This window comes from Rhinopithecus roxellana, chromosome 19 (genome assembly GCF_007565055.1).
Source record: "Rhinopithecus roxellana isolate Shanxi Qingling chromosome 19, ASM756505v1, whole genome shotgun sequence".
NCBI classification, from domain to species: Eukaryota; Metazoa; Chordata; class Mammalia; order Primates; family Cercopithecidae; genus Rhinopithecus; species Rhinopithecus roxellana.
The window spans coordinates 81,580,814-81,598,424 of record NC_044567.1 but is presented as its reverse complement, the minus strand read 5'-3'; the positions used below and the strand labels follow the sequence as shown (position 1 = coordinate 81,598,424).

The following is a 17,611-nucleotide window of genomic DNA, read 5'->3' as shown; positions in this document are numbered from 1 at the left end:
GGAAGGGGTAGAGCCACAGTCTGTATCCAGGCAAATCCAGTCCATGTTCCTGGCCGTGGCACTATGCAGTCAGGTATCCAAGGGCACACCCTGGGATTCAGGCCTGATTCCAAATCCTATGCAGGTGCCATTAAACCACGCTGCCTCTACTAAGAACTCCAGAAGCTTGTCTTGAAAGTTGAAGGGAAGGGGCAGGGGAGACTCGCCCATTCCACGGCCAGTCTTGGAAGGAGGAAATCCCCAAGAGATAAAGTGAAGTTTTAAAGTGGAGGGGAAAATGTGCCCAGTCCCCCTGGCCTAATGTAAGGGAAGAGAGAAAAATGAATTTGGCCTGGGCATGAGAAGAGACCTTGAGACCAAAGACAGGTGTGGGACACACACATACACTAAAAACACACATGTATACAACACACATGCATGCACACACACACACATCTTCAAACACAGCTCAATGTGAACTGAGGAAAGTACTAACTGGACCTGGGGAAGGCCTCTTGAAATCAGATGACAACACTGGAATGATCTATTCAGGGAAGCCAGCTTTTCAAGGTTTTTATACCTTAAAAACCACCTAAAGAAAAACCAGGCACCTGAATGCCTATGGGTTTTCCTCAGAAACCTGCCTGAAGACAAAAGTTTCCTGGAGCAAACCTTGCTGGGACTCTAGGAATGTATGCTTTTGGAAAGAAGAGTTTCTGCTGGCCGGGCATGGTGGCTCACGCCTGTAATCCCAGCACTTTGGGAGGCCGAGGCAGGTGGATCACCTGACGTCGGGAGTTTGAGACCAGCCTGACCAACACGGAGAAACCCTGTCTCCACTAAAAATACAAAATGAGCTGGGTGTGTTGGCGCATGCCTGTAATCCCAGCTACTCGGGAGGCTGAGGCAGGAGAATCGCTGGAATCCAGGGGGCGGAAGTTGCAGTGAGCTGAGATCGTGCCATTTCATTCCAGCCTGGGCAACAAGAGCGAAACTCCATCTCAAAACAATAAATAAATAAATAAATAAATAAATAAATAAATAAATAAATAAATAAAATAGAGGAGTTTCTGCTTAGCTTCCTAATCTCCAGGTGCCTGTTCAGGGTCATGATCATCCGAATGGCACCCTGTTTCTGGAAACCTTCCTCCTTCACCTTCCAGGAGACCTGTCTTCATCTGCCTTTGGCCTCCCTGATGGCTGCTGCTCTCCCTCCATTGTGGGGCTGTCTTCCTTTGTCCATCTCTAAGATGTTGGATGTGCCCAGGCTCCCTCCCCAGCCCTCTTTTTACTTCTAGTCCACTCACACACTCTGGGAAGTCTCAGACAGCCCCACTCTCTAAACTAATGCCTAAAAGCTGATGATCTCCAAATCCGTATTTCCAGTTCGGACTTCGTGCGGAGACCACCTTCGCTCCCCTCCCCTCCCGGACATCTCTTCTTGGCACCTTAAACGCAATAATCCAGGGCTGCCCTCAGTGTCTTCCCCTCCAAAAATTGCTCCCATCTGCCATCCGGGGAGCAGTGCCACCACCACCCACCCCACATCCCAGTAGAGAACCCATCAGGGCTGTCTAGATGCTTCACTCCCGCTCATTCTCCATGTCAGGTGGTCACCAAGTTCTATCAGTTCTCCCAGATCTGTCCTTCCTCTCTGCCACCCACGATCACAGCCTCCATGGAGGTCCTTAGGAGCTAGAGTCAAAGTCATTACAGGAGCCTGATCTTCCTGTCACCTCACGTCACCCTCCACGCTAGTACAAATGTTTTTCTTTCTTTTTCTTTTTTTTTTTTGTTTTTGTTTTTGTTTGTTGAGACAGAGTCTTATTCTGTTGCCCAGGCTGGAGTGCAGTGATGCTGCAATTTCAGCTCACTGCAATCTCTGCCTCCTGGGTTCAAGTGATTCTCTTACCTCAGTCTCCTGAGTACCTAAGATTACAGACGCGTGCCACCGTGCCCAGCTAATTTTGTATTTTTAATAGAAATGGGGTTTCACCATGTTGGCCAGGCTGATCTCAAATTCCTGGCCTCAAGTGATCCGCCCACATTGGCCTCCCAAAGTGCTAGGAGTACAGACATGAGCCACCGCACCCAACCCAAACATTTTTCCATAATGCAAATTTGATCACACCAATCCCTTATTGAAAAACACGATCTTGGCCAGGCGTGGTGGCTCACACCTGTAATCCCAGCACTTTGGGAGGCCAAGGTGGGTGGATCACTTTAAGTCAGGAGTTCAAGACCAGCCTGGCCAACACAGTAAAACCCCGTCCCTACTAAAAGTACAAAAATGAGCCAGGTGTGGTGGCGGGTGTCTGTAGTACCAACTACTCAGGAGACTGAGGCAGAAGAATTGCTTGAATCCGGGAGGCAGAGGTTGCAGTGAGCTGAGATCATGCCACTGCACTGCAGCCTGGGTGACAGAGTGAGACTCCGTCTAAAAAAAAGGAAGAAAAGAAAGAAGGCCAGGCGCAGTGGCTGACACCTGTAATCCCAGCACTTTGAGAGGCCAAGGCAGGCAGATCACCTGAGATCAGGAGATCGAGACCATCCTGGCCAACATAGCGAAACTCCGTCTCTACTAAAAATACAAAAATTACCCAGGTGTGGTGGTGGGTGTCTGTAGTCTCAGCTACTTGGAAGGCTGAGGCAGAAGAATTGCTTGAAATGGGGAGGCAGAGGTTGCAGTGAACTGAGATAACGCCACAGCACTCCAGCCTGGGCGACAGAGTGAGACTCCATCTCAAAAAGAGAAAAGAAAAACATGATCTTGCTCTTACTGCTTCTCTGGGTTTATCTGCTGCCCCTGATGCCTGCACATCCAATGCTCCCAAACCACCACATTACTCCCATGCGTCTGTGCTTTTGCACATGCTGTTCTCACCACTGGGAACATCTCTCTCCACTATCCTACCTTCTGTGCATTGGCAAATCCCAGCTGTCTTCAAGGCCTAGATCAAATGTTCAAATGTTAGCACCTCGATGACATCCTCCCTGATCTCTCCTCCTGCAACCTATCTGCCACACCCCAATACCCACACAGAAGCGGGGTCCCTCTTCTCCATGTAATTATCATTTGACATTTCTTTTTTTTTTTTTTTTTTTTTTTTTGAGACAGAGTCTCACTCTGTCACCCAGGGTGGAGTGCAGTGGCATGATCTCGGCTCACTGCAAGCTCTGCTTCCCGGGTTCACGCCATTCTCCTTCCTCAGCCTCCCGAGTAGCTGGGACTACAGGTGTCCACCACCACGCCTGGCTAATTTTGTTGTTGTTGTTGTATTTTTAGTAGAGACGGGGTTTCACCGTGTTAGCCAGGATGGTCTCGATCTCCTGACCTCGTGATCCACCTGCCTCGGCCTCCCAAAGTGCTGGGATTACAGGCGTGAGCCACCATGCCCAGCCTTCTTATTACTCTTATAGCTGACATTTATGAAACACTTACTTTAATCCAGACACTTTTCCAAGCACTTCACATACATTAAGTCATAAGCATCTGTTGCCCCTGGCTTCACTTCGGTCAGAATTTGCAGCTCTGTACAAGCTGGCCCAAGCTTACTGGTGTCATCTCTTTATCCACCACAGCAGAACCAGCTTCATAATTCATGGAACCCAGTAAAATATGAAAATGCAGGCTCAGGCCAGGCACAGTGGCTCATGTCTATAAGCCTAGCACTTTGGGAGGCTGAGGTGGGTGGATTGTCTGAGCTCAGGAGTTCAAGACCAGCCTGGGCAACACAGTAAAACCCTGCCTTTGCTAAAATACAAAAAATTAGCTGGGCGTGGTGGCGGGCGCCTGTAGTCCCAGCTGCTTGGGAGGCTGAGACACAAGAGTTGCTTGAACCCAGGAGGCAGAGGTTGCAGTGAGCTGAGATCATGCCACTGCACTCCAGCCTGGGTGACAGAGTAACACTCTGTCTCAAAAAAAAAAAAAAAAGAAAAAAGAAAAAGAAAAAAAGAAAAGAAAAAGAAGAAGAGGAAGAAAATGCAATGTCCCTGGTTCAAGAATCACTAAGCATTTTAAGACGGTGACAGCAAAGCCTGCAACCAAGCACAGGGTCTAACAGTGTGCAACTGCCCAGGCCACACTGCCCCTAAAGCTAGCCCTACACAGTGCCATCAGCCTTGTCTTAGACCTCTCAGCCCAATGGGCTTCCCAGGCCAGGAGAGAACTACCCGTTGGTCTCAGGGCCCCAGACAGTGCTCCCATGTGGCATGTGGTGGTTTCCTTTGCCAGTTTCCGCAAGTTTATCTGGGCCTTCTTTAGATTTTTTCCCTACATGCCAGTTATTCCTATACCAATCTTCCCTCTCAGTAAATAGCACCACCCCACCCTGTCACTCAAGTCACAGTCATCCTAGGTTTCACTCATTCCCTCCTCCCTCTCCACGGCTAAATTATTAGCATGTCCTATCAACTCAACTTCCAAATATATCCAGAATCTATCAATTTCTCTCCATCTATCTATCTGCTCATGTCCTGGTCCAAGCTACCATCACCTTGTACCCAGACCCCAGGGTTGTCGAACAACCCTAGGGGCCACCATTCACACCACAGTCCAGAGGTGAGCAATGTACAGTCTCCCCAGCTATAAGCGGCAGCCCTACTTACTCCCCACTTCCGATTCCTGTCTCCAATTCCCCCTCCCCTCATTTTCCATGGGGCACCCAAAGTCATCTTTAATCATTTTTTTTTTCTTTTTGAGGTGGAGTCTCACTCTGCCACCGAGGCTGGAGTGCAGTGGCACAATCTCAGCTCACTGCAACCTCCACCTCCCTGGTTCAAGCAATTCTACTGCCTCAGCCTCCCGAGTAGCTGGGATTACAGGGGCACGCCACCACACTCAGTTAATTTTTGTATTTTTAATAGAGACAGGATTTCACCATGTTAGCCAGGCTGGTCTCGAACCCCCGACCTCAGGTGATCCACCTGTCTCGGCTTCCCAAAATGCTGGGATTACAGGAGTGAGCCACCTCATCCAGTGTCTTTAAAAATGATGATCACCTAGCATGCTCACATGCAGCCCAGGACAGCTTTGAATGAGGCCCAACACAAATTCATAAACTTTCTGAAAACATTGACTTTTGTGTGTGATTTTTTTTCTTAGCTTATTAATTATTGTTAATTTTAGAGTATTTTACATGTGGCCCAAGACAATTCTTCGTCTTCCAACACGGCCCAGGGAAGCCAAAAGATTAGACACCCCTGCGATTTGTCCCTGGCTGGAAACCCTTTAATGGGTTCTTATTGCAGTCAAAGCAAATTCGAAGTTAGCACAGCCTACAGGCCCTCCATCACAGCCTCCCAGCAGGGGAGCTGGAGCACAGTTAGGCCCAAATGAGCCATAGGTTTTCTGAGATTGTGCTCTTCTCAGCCCCTGGGGCAGCCAGGTGGGGCCTGGGGCAACTTGAGGCACCAGAGCTGCCCAGTGTGGGCTCTGTCTGTTCCCTGCCCAGCTCCACAGAAAGCAGTGCCCTTACAGCACAATGCGAGACAGCCCTCCACTGCCAGCCTCAGTGGAGGTCCTTGGAAAGGGACACAAATATCACTAGTTTCCAGGTGTGACATGACAGGGGAAAAGTGGGAACTCACCACCCTGGTGATCCGGACCCCGTGTGGCATCAAATCCCTCCTCCCCAAGCTCTCTCCCCTCCAGCCAGACAAGGTGAGTTGCTTTTTCTAGAACACCCCAAGCTGGTTCTGGCCTCAGGCCCTTTTTGTGTTCCCTCTGTCCTGATCACTCTGCTCTGGTCTCCACGGGGCTGGCCCCTCCTGGTCAGCTGGGCTTCAGCTCTCATTTCGCCTCCTGGGGAGATCTCCCGAACACGGCTACACCCGCAGCAGCACTGTTTGTGTTTGTCCCTAACCCTTATCATATCTGACTTTATCTTGTTCGGGGATTTGTCTTTTTGCTGCTGCTGGCTCCCTTATACAGATTAGAGATCCACAAGAGCAGAGGTGTGTCTGCCTAGTCTCGTCACTACCCTGGGGTATAATTCCAGACCTCATGGCTGTTTCTCCACCACCAGTAGCTCGGGTCCCACACTCTATCTGGTGAGACCTGTTTCTTCCAGTCTGCTGGGAAAGCCATAGCCTGCATCAACACTGGCTTCCTCAGCTGGGCTCTCTGCAGGCCCCATGACTTCATCCCTCCAGCAGCTAGGCATATAGACCTGAAGACACCACTGGACGTCCCTCCCTTTGTTCATCTCTCTGCCTCCAAACAGATACATGCATATCACCTGCCATCTCAAACCTTTCACCTACAAGCTCCTGGTCGAGTTCAACCAACCACAACAGAGCTAGCTGGGGAGCTACAGCCCTTTCCATCAAAGAGCTTACACTCTAGCAGAACTGTCATATGTGGATAAGAAGAGAAAATAAGATGAGCCCTATCTGAGAAATACAAAGAAAGTGCTATGGGAGGCAGAGTGACAAGAAAATTAAAGGCAAGGGAAAACAAGCCTGGGTCCAAATACAGCCCCAACTCTGTCTAGTGTGAAACTAGACAGGTAACTCAGTCTAAGCCTCAGTTATCTTCTTCTGCAAAATGGGTATAATCAGACCTACCTCATTAAGTTATTTGAAGAATTCAATAAGACGATGTACATAAAGTAATTAGCAAAGCATCCAGCACAGAGTAGGTTTTTAAAATTCATGGCAGGCAACGTGATGACTGCCATCACCAGCTAAATGGGGAGAAAGAGAACATCTCAGTGTGTGGAGGGGCAGTAAGTGAGCGGGATGTGAGTGGATGGAACTCTGGGTGAGTGGCACTTAGATGCTGCTGGTGCTATCCTGGCATCATGTTCACTGCTACACGTATGTCACAGGTCAACTCAGACTCAACATGCACTGAACCAAACTCAGCGTTCTCCCTCCAAAAGCTATGATCACTCCCTCCTGGTCAAGCAGTGGCACTGAGGCAGTAGAGGCTGAGGCGTTATCTTCAAGTCTCCCTGCTACTTCCTGCATCCTTCCGATCCTCCTCATTCCCAGTGACGCCACCCAGGATCAAATGGGAGTTGTCCCTCACCTGACACACTCCCTCTAACCCATGCTAGCACGCCGACTGGTCATGCCATTTTGCAGCCCCAAGTCTCAGCCACCAGAACCCATCGTGCTCTGGCTCAACCTACCTATCAGCCTCTGAGCCATGGCTGCTAGCCGGGGGTTGAGCTGCGTCCCCCGAAAAGATACGTTGAAGTCCTGACCCCTATACCTTAGAACGTGAACTTATTTAGAAATAGGGTGATTGCAGAGGTAATTTTAAGTTAAGATGAGATCATACTGAAGTAGAGTGAGTCTTGATCCAATGTAACTGTTGTCCTTGTTTTAGAAGAGCAGAGAGACACAGAGAAGAGAATGCTATGAAGACACAGAGACACACAGAGGGAAGACGGCCATGTGAAAAAGAGGCAGAGCTGGGCGCGGTGGCTCACGCCTGTAATCCCAGCACTTTGGGAGGCCAAGGCAGGCGGATCATGAGGTGAGGAGATCGAGACCATCCTGGTTAACACAGTGAAAGCCCGTCTCTACTAAAAATACAAAAAAATTACCCAGGTGTGGTGGCGGGCACCTGTAGTCCCAGCTACTTGGGAGGCTGAGGCAGGAGAATAGCGTGAACCAGGGAGGTGGAGCTTGTTGCAGTGAGCAGAGATTGAGCCACTGTACTCCAGCCTGGGCAACAGAGCGAGACTCCGTCTCAAAAAGAAAAAGACAAAAAAGAAAAAGAAAAAGAGGCAGAGACGAAAATGATGCCAGCACAAGCCAAGGAATACCTGGGGCTACCAAAAGCTGGAAGAGGAAAGGAAGGAACTTCTCCTAGTGCTTTAGAGGGAGTGTGGCTCTGCCAACACCTTGATCTTGAACTTCTAGCCTCCAGCACTGTAATATAATACATTTTGGTGGTCGTAAGCTACTCAATTTGTGGTACTGTGTTACAGTAGGCCTCAGAAATCAGTACACCTCCCTGCGTGTCTCCAGGGTCCAGCTCAACAGTATTCTTTTTCCTGGAACATCTGGAATCCCTCCCTCCCCCACACCCCACTCAACTCTCCAACACAACACGTTCGCTCTGTTGTATCTCTGCTAAATAATGCATTACCCTCTTCTTGCCCTTCCAAACTCCTACCTGTCCTTCAGAACCTACTGTTGTCACAAAATCTTTCCTTACCCTCCAGGAGGATAAGCCTTGACTTTGACTTCAGAAGCACGTGAAACTGTCTCGCAGCCTTTTCATGTCTCATGTAGACATCCGCCTGTTGTCTGAGCACTGACTATCGCCGCCATCAGTTGTGTTTTGCTGTGGAGCATCCACCCTTTCTCCGGCCACTCCTTCCACATGACTCATGGGGCTGCTGACGCCTGTTCCCTGATGCACAACAACCCACCCCGACCCACCACAAGAAGTATCATTAGTTTCCAGGTGTGACACGACACGGGAAAGGTGGGAACTCGCCACCCCAGTGATCTGGACCCCGTTCGGCATCAACCCCCTTCTCCCCAAGCTCTCTCCCCTCCAGCCAGACAAGGTCAGTTGCTTTTTCTTTTCTTTTCTTTTTTTTTAGATGGAGTTTCACTCTTGTCGCCCAAACTGGAGTGCAACGGCATGATCTCGGCTGACCACAACCTCCACCTCCCAGGTTCAAGCGATTCTCCTGCCTCAACCTCCCAAGTAGCTGGGACTACAGGCATGCGCCACCACGCCCGGCTAATTTTTGTATTTTTAGTAGAGACGGGGTTTCACCATCTTGGCCAGGCTGGTCTTGAACTCCTGACCTCATGATCCACCCGCCTCGGCCTCCCAAAGTGTTGGGATTACAGGCGTGAGCCACCGTGCCCGGCTGAGTTGCTTTTTGTAGAACACTTCCAGCTGGTTCTGGCCTCAGGCCCTTTTTGTGTTCCCTCTGTCCTAATCACTCTGCTGTGGTCTCCACGGGGCTGGCACCTCCTGGTCAACTGGGCCTCAGCTCTCATTTTGCCTCCTGGGGAGATCTCCTGGACCTGGCTACACCCGCAGCAGCACTGTTCGAGTTTGTCCCTAACCCTTATCATATCTGACTTTATCTTGTTCAGGGATTTGTCTTTTTGCTGCTGCTGGCTCCCTTATCCAGGTTAGAGTTCCACAAGAGCAGAGTTATGTCTGCCTAGTCTCATCACTGCCCTGGGGTATAATACCAGACCTCACGAACACTGTTTCTCCACCACCAGCAGCTCGGGTCCTGCACTCTACCTGGTGAGACCTAATGATAGTTTCCCATGTCATGTCCCACCTGGATACTAACGCAGTACAGGACTCCACTGCACGCTAATCACACTAGCACAACCTTCTGTCCTCAGTGAACTAGCCTGTGACCCATAAGCCAAGCAGGGCTATTGTGAATTTAAACTTGGAATTTTCTGAACCAGAGAATGAGAAAGAGCTCTTTCTTCCCCCTCTGGAATATCAAGCTACAAGCATGCAACCCCAGAAGGGTAAGGGCTTCCTTGACTATCACATGGAGGAACTTGAAAGAATGGGCCAACTGGCTCAGAAGCACAGAGAAAAAAACGGAGGCTCTCAGGGGCTTAGTTCAAGAGCCCCACCTGTGCCTCTTTTGTGTTTAGGTTGATTGAGTTGGGTTTCTGTCACTTACAACCAGAGAATCCTGGTTATTATACTGTAGGTCAGTTATCCCCCACCTTCCTGGCACCAGGGACCAGTTTCATGGAAGACAATTTTTCCACAGACAGGGGTTGGGAGGGATGGTTTCAAGATGATTCAAATGCATTACATTTATTGTGTACTTTATTTCTATTATTATTATATTGCAATATATAATGAAACAATCACACAACTCACCATAATGTAGAACAAGTGGGAGCCCTGAGCTTGTTTTCCTGCAACTAGATGGTCCCATCCGGGGGTGATGGGAGACACTGACAGATCATCAGGCATTAGATTCTCATAAGGAACGTGCAACCTAGATACCTTGCATGCCCTGTTCTCAATAGGACTTGCACTCCTGTGAGAATCTAATGCCGCTGTTGATCTGACAGGAGGTGGAGGTCAGGTGGTAACGCGAGTGATGAGGAGCGGCTGTAAATACAGATGAAGATTCACTCACCTGCTGCTCACCTCCTGCTGTACAGCCCAGTTCCTGACAAGTCATGGACGCTACCAGTGGCCTGGGGGTTGGGAAACCCTGCTGTAGGTGATCCAGGATATGCCAATGAACAAGACAAATCCCTGCCTTCAAGCTGCTCACCGGTCAGTGAAGGAGGTGGATAATTTCATTATGTAAGAGGATTTGGAAAACATGAAGCACAGGATGTTCTCAAAGTGCACCACGTATGTATACCTGTGTGTTGGGAAAGCATTTCTCAAAAGAAGTTAAGTGTAAGCTGAGACCTAAAGTATAAATAGGCATTAGGGTTATTCATCTTATAGTAACAAAAATATCTACCACGTACCAAGTGGCTACTACTCTAATCATGTTTCATATATTTCTAACTTTTAAAACACTCTGTAAAATAGACATCCAAATTCCCATTCTACAGAGAGGGCAGCTGAGGCAGAGAGAGTTTAAATAGCTTTCCAAGACTGCATAGCTGGTATGAGCTCAATGCATCTTATGCCAAGGCCTGTCTCATCATGGTGCCATATTGAAGACTGCAGACCCCTAGAGTTAGGAAATGGCAAAGTCAGAATTTGAACCCAGGCCTTTCCAACCCAAATTCCTATGCTCTTTCCACTACAGCCATGCAAGGGAAGGCTGTCTGGAGCTGGGCCGGTCCGCAGGAGGTATCGTATTAACTAGGTCATCATGTTATAGGAGCCAGCCTTTGGCTAGGAAAGTCCTGAGACTCAAGCTTGGTGGTGCCAGCCCTGACAGCCTGACTCACATCCACACAAACCACGTGAGCCCAAGAAAGAGGCAGGAATGCCCATGACCCATCTGACTTCCAAGGATGGGTACAGGAACCAGAATGTCAGCGTGGTCAACATGTTTTCTTCCTGTGCACAAGCTACACAGGAAATCAGATTCTGAAGTTTGCCTTAGTGAGTGTGGACTTCATTAATGCTAAGACAATTCAAATGGAGCATCCAAAAAGTCCTTTACTTTGTGAAGCTTAAGGGCCTTTTCTCCACTATAGATTGACTTTTTTTTTTTTTGTCGGAGTTTTGCTCTGTTACCCAGGCTGGAGTGCAGTGGCACGATCTCAGCTCACTGCAACCTCCGCCTCCCAGTTTCAAGCAATTCTCCTGCCTCAGCCTCCCAGATAGCTGGGATTACAGGCACCCGCCACCACACCTGGCTAATTTTTGTATTTTTAGTAGGGGCAGGGTTTTGCCATGTTGGCCAGGCTGGTCTCGAACTCCTGACCTCAGGTGATCCACCCGCTTCGGCCCCCCAAAGTGCTAGGATTACAGGCGTGAGCTACGGCGCCCAGCCTGTGGATTGACCTTTGACAGTGGGTCTGGGATACTCAAAGGCTGTTGAGCCACCATTTCCTCTTGCCTGGTTCCATGGACTGAATGCTTGTGTCCCTCCAAAATTCATGTGTGGAAACCCGAATCCCCAGTGTGTCCGTATGTGGACACAGGCCCTTTAGGTGATAATTAGATTTAGATAAGGTAATGAGGGTTCCATCAGCTTCCATGAGGAGGTAAGTGCATTTGTGAAAAGAGGGCTTGGCTGGACGTGGTGGCTCACACCTATAATCCCAGCATTTTGGGAAGGTGAAGTGGAAGGATTGCTTGAGCCCAGGAGTTCAAAATCAGCCTGGGAAACATAGCAAGAGCTTTTTTTTTTTTTTTTTTTTTTTTTTTTTTTAATTGAGACGGAGTCTCGCTCTGTCACCCAGGCTGGAGTGCAGTGGCCGGATCTCAGCTCACTGCAAGCTCCGCCTCCCGGGTTCACGCCATTCTCCTGCCTCAGCCTCCCGAGTAGCTGGGACTACAGGCGCCCGCCACCTCGCCCGGCTAGTTTTTTGTATTTTTTAGTAGAGACGGGGTTTCACTGTGTTAGCCAGGATGGTCTCGATCTCCTGACCTCGTGATCCGCCCATCTCGGCCTCCCAAAGTGCTGGGATTACAGGCTTGAGCCACCGCGCCCGGCCGAGCTTTCTTTACAATAATAATGATTCACTAATCAATAAGAGGGTTCTTTCTCTCTCTCTCATTAAGTATGTCTATGGCTTCGGGGTAATGTCAAGTTAATGTGAATCCTTTTCCTAGTTTTCATTGACTTCTAAGACCTAGAATTTATAAATTAGAGTCTACCAGTGACTCAAACTATCTGAACTTCATTTTACTCATATGTAAGTGAGGATGATAATGCTAATCTTATAAAATCCCTGCAAGGACCTAATGAGAGAATTTATAAATCACATTGACAGGATATGGCACCAAGTAGATGCTCATTCGAAATCTGTTCACTCCAAAAAAAAAAAAGAAGAAGAAAAAAGAAATCAGTTCTCCTTTCAGACCCTCCATGTGTTCCAATAATTAGGATGATAACAACAGAGAGAGAGAGAGCCCTCTCTTATTAATTTATTATTATTAATACTGTAGAGATGGGGTCTTGCTATGTTGGCCAGGCTGGTCTTGAAACTGTATTCTCCTTGTGAGAATACAGCAAGAAGGGGACCATCTGCAAACCGGGAAAAGAGCCCTCACCAAAACCTGACCATGCTAGTACCCTGATGTTGGACTTCCAGCCTCCAGAACTGTGAGAAATAAACATTTATTGTTTAAGCCATACAGTCTATTGTATTTGTTACAGCAACCCCAGCTGACTAATATGGCTAGCCAGTGCCAAAAATACACTGCCTGAATGTTATCCCTGCTTGCCCAGTTTTAATGATGGTCCTAAATGTAATCTCCCCTTGGACTTGTTAATGTCCTCATCTTGGGAACAGCTATCTTAATTTCTTCTTTTTTTGAGATGGAGTCTCACTCTGTCGCCAAGCTGGAGTGCAGTGGCGCAATCTTGGCTCACTGCAACCTCTGCCTCCCAGGTTCAAGCAACTCTCCTGCCTCAGAATCCCAAGTAGCTGGGACTATAGGCGCGCACCACCATGCCCAGCTAATTTTTGTATTTTTAGTAGAGACAGGGTTGGCCAGGATAGTCTCGATCTCTTGACCTTGTGATCTGCCTGCCTCAGCCTTCCAAAGTGCTGGGATTACAGGCATGAGCCACCGCGCCCGGCCAGCTATCGTACATTTCTACGGCAGGATGCAGTTTTGAGTTCCTTTGCCAGGTGTAGGTTCCATGAGATGGGGCTTAGAGTTGCGACTCCAGCCCCAAGCGCAGCACCTTGGTGGGACAGCGCTGCCCCAGAAATCTCTAGTGAACAAACAAACAACACTTGGAGAAACTCAGGTGGTTTGACTGGAAAAAACATGTCAGTTCATTTTTCATGTAATCACTTAAGCGGATGCTTTCAGGGCTCAATGCCTTCCCCACTGTGTGTTAAAGTTCATAGCTTAACTCTCAGAAACAATCTCGTTTCCTTTATTTGCAATTCTTTGGAGAGGCTGTACCCACCCCAAAAAATGCAGCTTTATGAACTGGCCTGCACGTCACCTTTTTCCCCCTTCCTGGCCACTGTCTCCATTTAGTGGGACTAATTAATAAGCAATAAAATGACCTTGTTATTTGGAAAGCTTTCTTTTCTCCCAAGTCTATCTGGGCAGGCTCAGGCCAGTTCACCATCAGGGGTCCTAATTAAAGTCTGAAAATACATTGTAAAGCAAAGCTGGAAATACAGAGCCAGACATTACAGCAGCCTGTTAACAAGAAAATCAACGCAAATTAAGACACAGCCAGACAGAAACCAAAGCAACTTGCCATTGCATAAATTATGTGTATTAGAATCAGGGAACGCTAGCACTAGAAAGGCTGCCACAAAAGCCCCGGAGAGACATAACGTCGCAAAGTTAAGCGTGTCCAGCCTTCATTTACAAGGAATTTAAAATAGATGATGAGGCGTTCTGTGGCAACTCTCTACAATGATATGTGACTGGAATAAAAACTGTCCTTGCTCCATTCATAATTTAAAGGCATGGACGTGAAAACAGGTTTTTAAAATCTTTTGCTGTGGCCTGTGTGTGTAGAGGGACAGGGTTAGGAGATGGGAACTGGAAAGCAGCTGAAGAAAACTTAGAGAACCAGCTCAGCCCGGCCTCCACATTGCCTTCTGTTAAATGGGAACACGGCTGACTTATTCCTCAGAAGGCTGTCAACTGAGATCATTGAGATCACGGATATGCAGGCCCTTTGTAAGCTACAAGCAAATAGTGAACTTGGTGCCTTTCATCTACTCATTCATTCATTCATCCATTTATACTCTTGTTCTTTTTGTTTCTTTCCCTTTTTTTTTTTTTTGTTTTTTGAGATGGGGTCTTGCTATGTTGTCCAGGCTGGAGTGCAGTGACTATTTACAGGAGCAAGGATAGTGCACTGCAGCCTCAAATTCCTGGGCTCAAGCGATCCTCCTGTCTCAGCCTCCTGGGTGGCCTCCCAAGTGGCCACCACACGTCACCACATCCAGCCTCTTGTTCTTTTCCAGAAAGGATTCCTGGCAGCTGAGCTTGGTTATGGTCCTTGGCAAATTTCTCCTTTCCTTTTCACAATTTCGTATATATATGCACATTCACATTCAAGGAAGCACACACACAAGGTATATGACAATGCGACATACACACAGGCATCTATGCACCTCCTGAACCTGACATCTCTCTCCATTGCCACAATTCTGAGTCAAGCCATCCTGGAGATCCCTGCAATGTGGCCTCTGCCCTTCCAGCCACCTGTGTGGGCCATCCTGGTAAGCTGGAATATCCCATCTCAAATGCAGGGGGATGACTTCAGTCATTCAGGATCCCCACAGCTTGCAGGATCACGTCCAATCCTGTAAACATGTACACGACACACGGTACTAGATGCCCAGTCCCTCCATCCAGCCTCACGCTCCCAGCCCTGCCATACTCAACTGCTAGAATGCAACACCCCCTGGAGAGTGAGGGCTTTTGGGTGTCTGGATCACAGCTGTGTTCCCAGCACCTGGGACAGTGCTCCGAGGGAGGCCCTAGGAATCAGGTCTAGGTCTTTGCTCTTGCCTTCCCTTCCGCCTACAACACTCTCCTGTCCCTTTATTTTAAGCCTCAGCATTCAAGTCTTAACAGATAATCTTTATTGATGACCTCCTGACTTTGCTCTAGAGAAATGACTTTTCTCTTCCTGTAGCCCCACGGCACTTTTTTTTTTTTTTTTTTTTTTTTTTGAGACGGAGTCTTGCTCTGTCACCTAGGCCAGAGTACAGTGGCCGGATCTCGGCTCACGGCAACCTCCTACTCCAGGGTTCTAAGCGATTCTCCCGCCTCAGCCTCCCGAGTAGCTGCAACTACAGGCACACGCCACCACGCCCAACTAATTTCTTCTGTATTTTAGTAGAGATGGGGTTTCACCGTGTTGCCCAGGCTGGTCTCAAACTCCTGGGCTCAGGCAATCTGCCCCCCTCAGCCTCCCAAAGTGTCAGGATTATAGACATCAGCCACTGCACCCGGCCATGGCACTATCTTTAACAGGATTCCTCACTGCAAGCTTTATCACCTAAAGGGTGAGAAGCCCAGCAAGGGGCCTTTCTCTTTCTTGACTGAGACCAATCTATAGGTGATATGCTAGTTCTATCCCCTAAGCTGTCAATTCAGATGCATCCATCTCAGGTTATAAAAGCACAGAAGTAGGAGATATGGCAGGAGTCTCCACTCTCACAACACACTACCCTCCTGCATTCTAAAGGCTGGTTTTCTTGTCTTTATTTGCCATCAGGCTATCGGTCCCTTAAGGGCAGAGCTGGCTAGGGTCTCCCAGCATTTATCTCATGTCCTCCTCTTCGTAGAGATTCACTGTTGAATGACTGTACTGGGGAGGCTTAAAAGAGGAACTATTAATAGCAATTGGACAGGCTACTTTGAACTTGCAGTTGGTTAAGCAGGCTGGCACCAAGTCCCCACTGGTTAATATTTCAGTTCCTTTTCTTTTCTCTAAGATTGGCTACCATCTAGGTCATTGTGTTCCTGCCTGTCCCCATCTATTAAACAGAGCCATGAGGTAAAAACCTGAAGTCCCTTTTGTTCAGCATTTACCTGGCCCCAGTTGAAAGGTGGGCATGACATGATTTTGATGTCTATTTGACCTATTTACCCAAGTGCAAAAATATAAAGTCGCCTGTCCCACCATGCCGAGAGCTTACAAAGAGAAGTCAGGATAGGACCTCCCAAAGCTGGCATCTCAGGGATAATGGTGAAGGTCACAGGATAAGAGGATTTCTCCCCAGTGAGGGTCCTCCCAACCCCGAATCTGAGTTACTGTCAGGGATAGGAATACAGCTGAAAAGGAATTACCTGAAAGAGGAAGGGTCCTTCTCTCTCTAACACTGGTCTTGTTCAGAATGTCCTTTCTGCCCTCGTCCCCATACTGTCCAACAGACATCAAGACCTCATCGCAATCCCTGCAGTGTGACTGCTGACCTGGTTTGCATCTTCCATTAGGTTACTGCCAAATCCCCCAGGCAGCAGGGTGGCTAAGAAAAAGAGGTCGGAGAGGTAACAGGGTGCATGAACTCTTGCAAAAAGCCAATTCTGAGAACACAAATCAAGCCAAGTGCTCAACTAAACTGACAGCTCAATTCATTGCTCACTGAGGCCCGTTTTAGAAACAGCCTCAAGTCCCTGGGAGCCCCTGACCTTCCTGTGGCGAATATTGATCTTTGATTCCTAGTTAAGCCACTGCCTGTAACTCCTAGCAGCAGCAGCATTGACTTGACTCAAAATTAAACCAGGAGTAGAGAAGGGGGAAAGCACAGAAGAAACGAGATCAAGGTGCAAAGTTAACGTATTGCAAATCAACGTACATAAGTAACACGATTACAGTGTGCTGTCACCTGCACCTCTGAGTCAGCCTGGCAGACAGTTCAAGCAAGTGGGAAGTATCTGGGCCCCGCTGCCTGTGACCACCTCTCCCTCACGATCACTGGGCATCCTCCTTCTCTCTCCCAAGAGACCTGTGAGTCATTATTGCCCGGGAGCTCAAATCCTCATTCAGAAATCCTAGGCCATTGCCTGAAACCAGCCACCTGCCAGGAGTCATATGCAAGGTACTTCCCAGCCTGAGAATTTTCAAGAAATAGTGTCGCTTGTTCATCACAGGTGAAAGCAGCACTGGCTTTCCCTGGATCTGAGATGTGCTGCCAGCAAGAACCAAACTACTGTTGTATCATCAGGGTTATTCACTGAGCTCTGAGTTATCTTAAATATTTTCAGACTGCATGAAGAGCTGAAAAAGATGCCAACAGAATGCGTTTGTCCTCTTCTCTTTTTTCAACCATGAGCAATTCGTCCCTCTGTCCCCTATTGTAATACAAGTTGCTTTTCATCTCCCGTTTTAATTGCCTTTTTTTTTTTTTTTTTTTTTTCCTGAGACAGAGTCTCACTCTTGTCACCCAGGCTGGAGTGCAAAGGCACAATCTCAGCTCACTGAAACCTCCACCTCCCGGGTTCAAGAGATTCTCCTGCTTCAGCCTCCCGAGTAGCTGGGATTACAGGCACCCGCCACCATGCCTGGCTTATTTTTGTATTTTTAGT

The 17,611-nt window shown here is 48.2% G+C and overlaps 1 protein-coding gene across 6 annotated transcripts in view; it reads right to left on the bottom strand.

The window, feature by feature from the left end:
- The window catches only part of ARSG (arylsulfatase G), a 169,059-nt gene that overhangs the window by 93,895 nt on the left and 57,553 nt on the right, over positions 1–17,611 (bottom strand). The window contains exon 1 of one of the 6 annotated variants that reach the window (XM_030924211.1): positions 6,547–6,602. The exons of the other annotated variants lie outside the window; for them this stretch is intronic. Within the exon in view, the coding sequence (XP_030780071.1) occupies positions 6,547–6,587 (41 nt within the window). The 5' untranslated portion in view covers positions 6,588–6,602. Of the gene's footprint in view, positions 1–6,546; positions 6,603–17,611 lie in introns of those variants that run through there. 6 annotated transcript variants of the gene reach the window in all.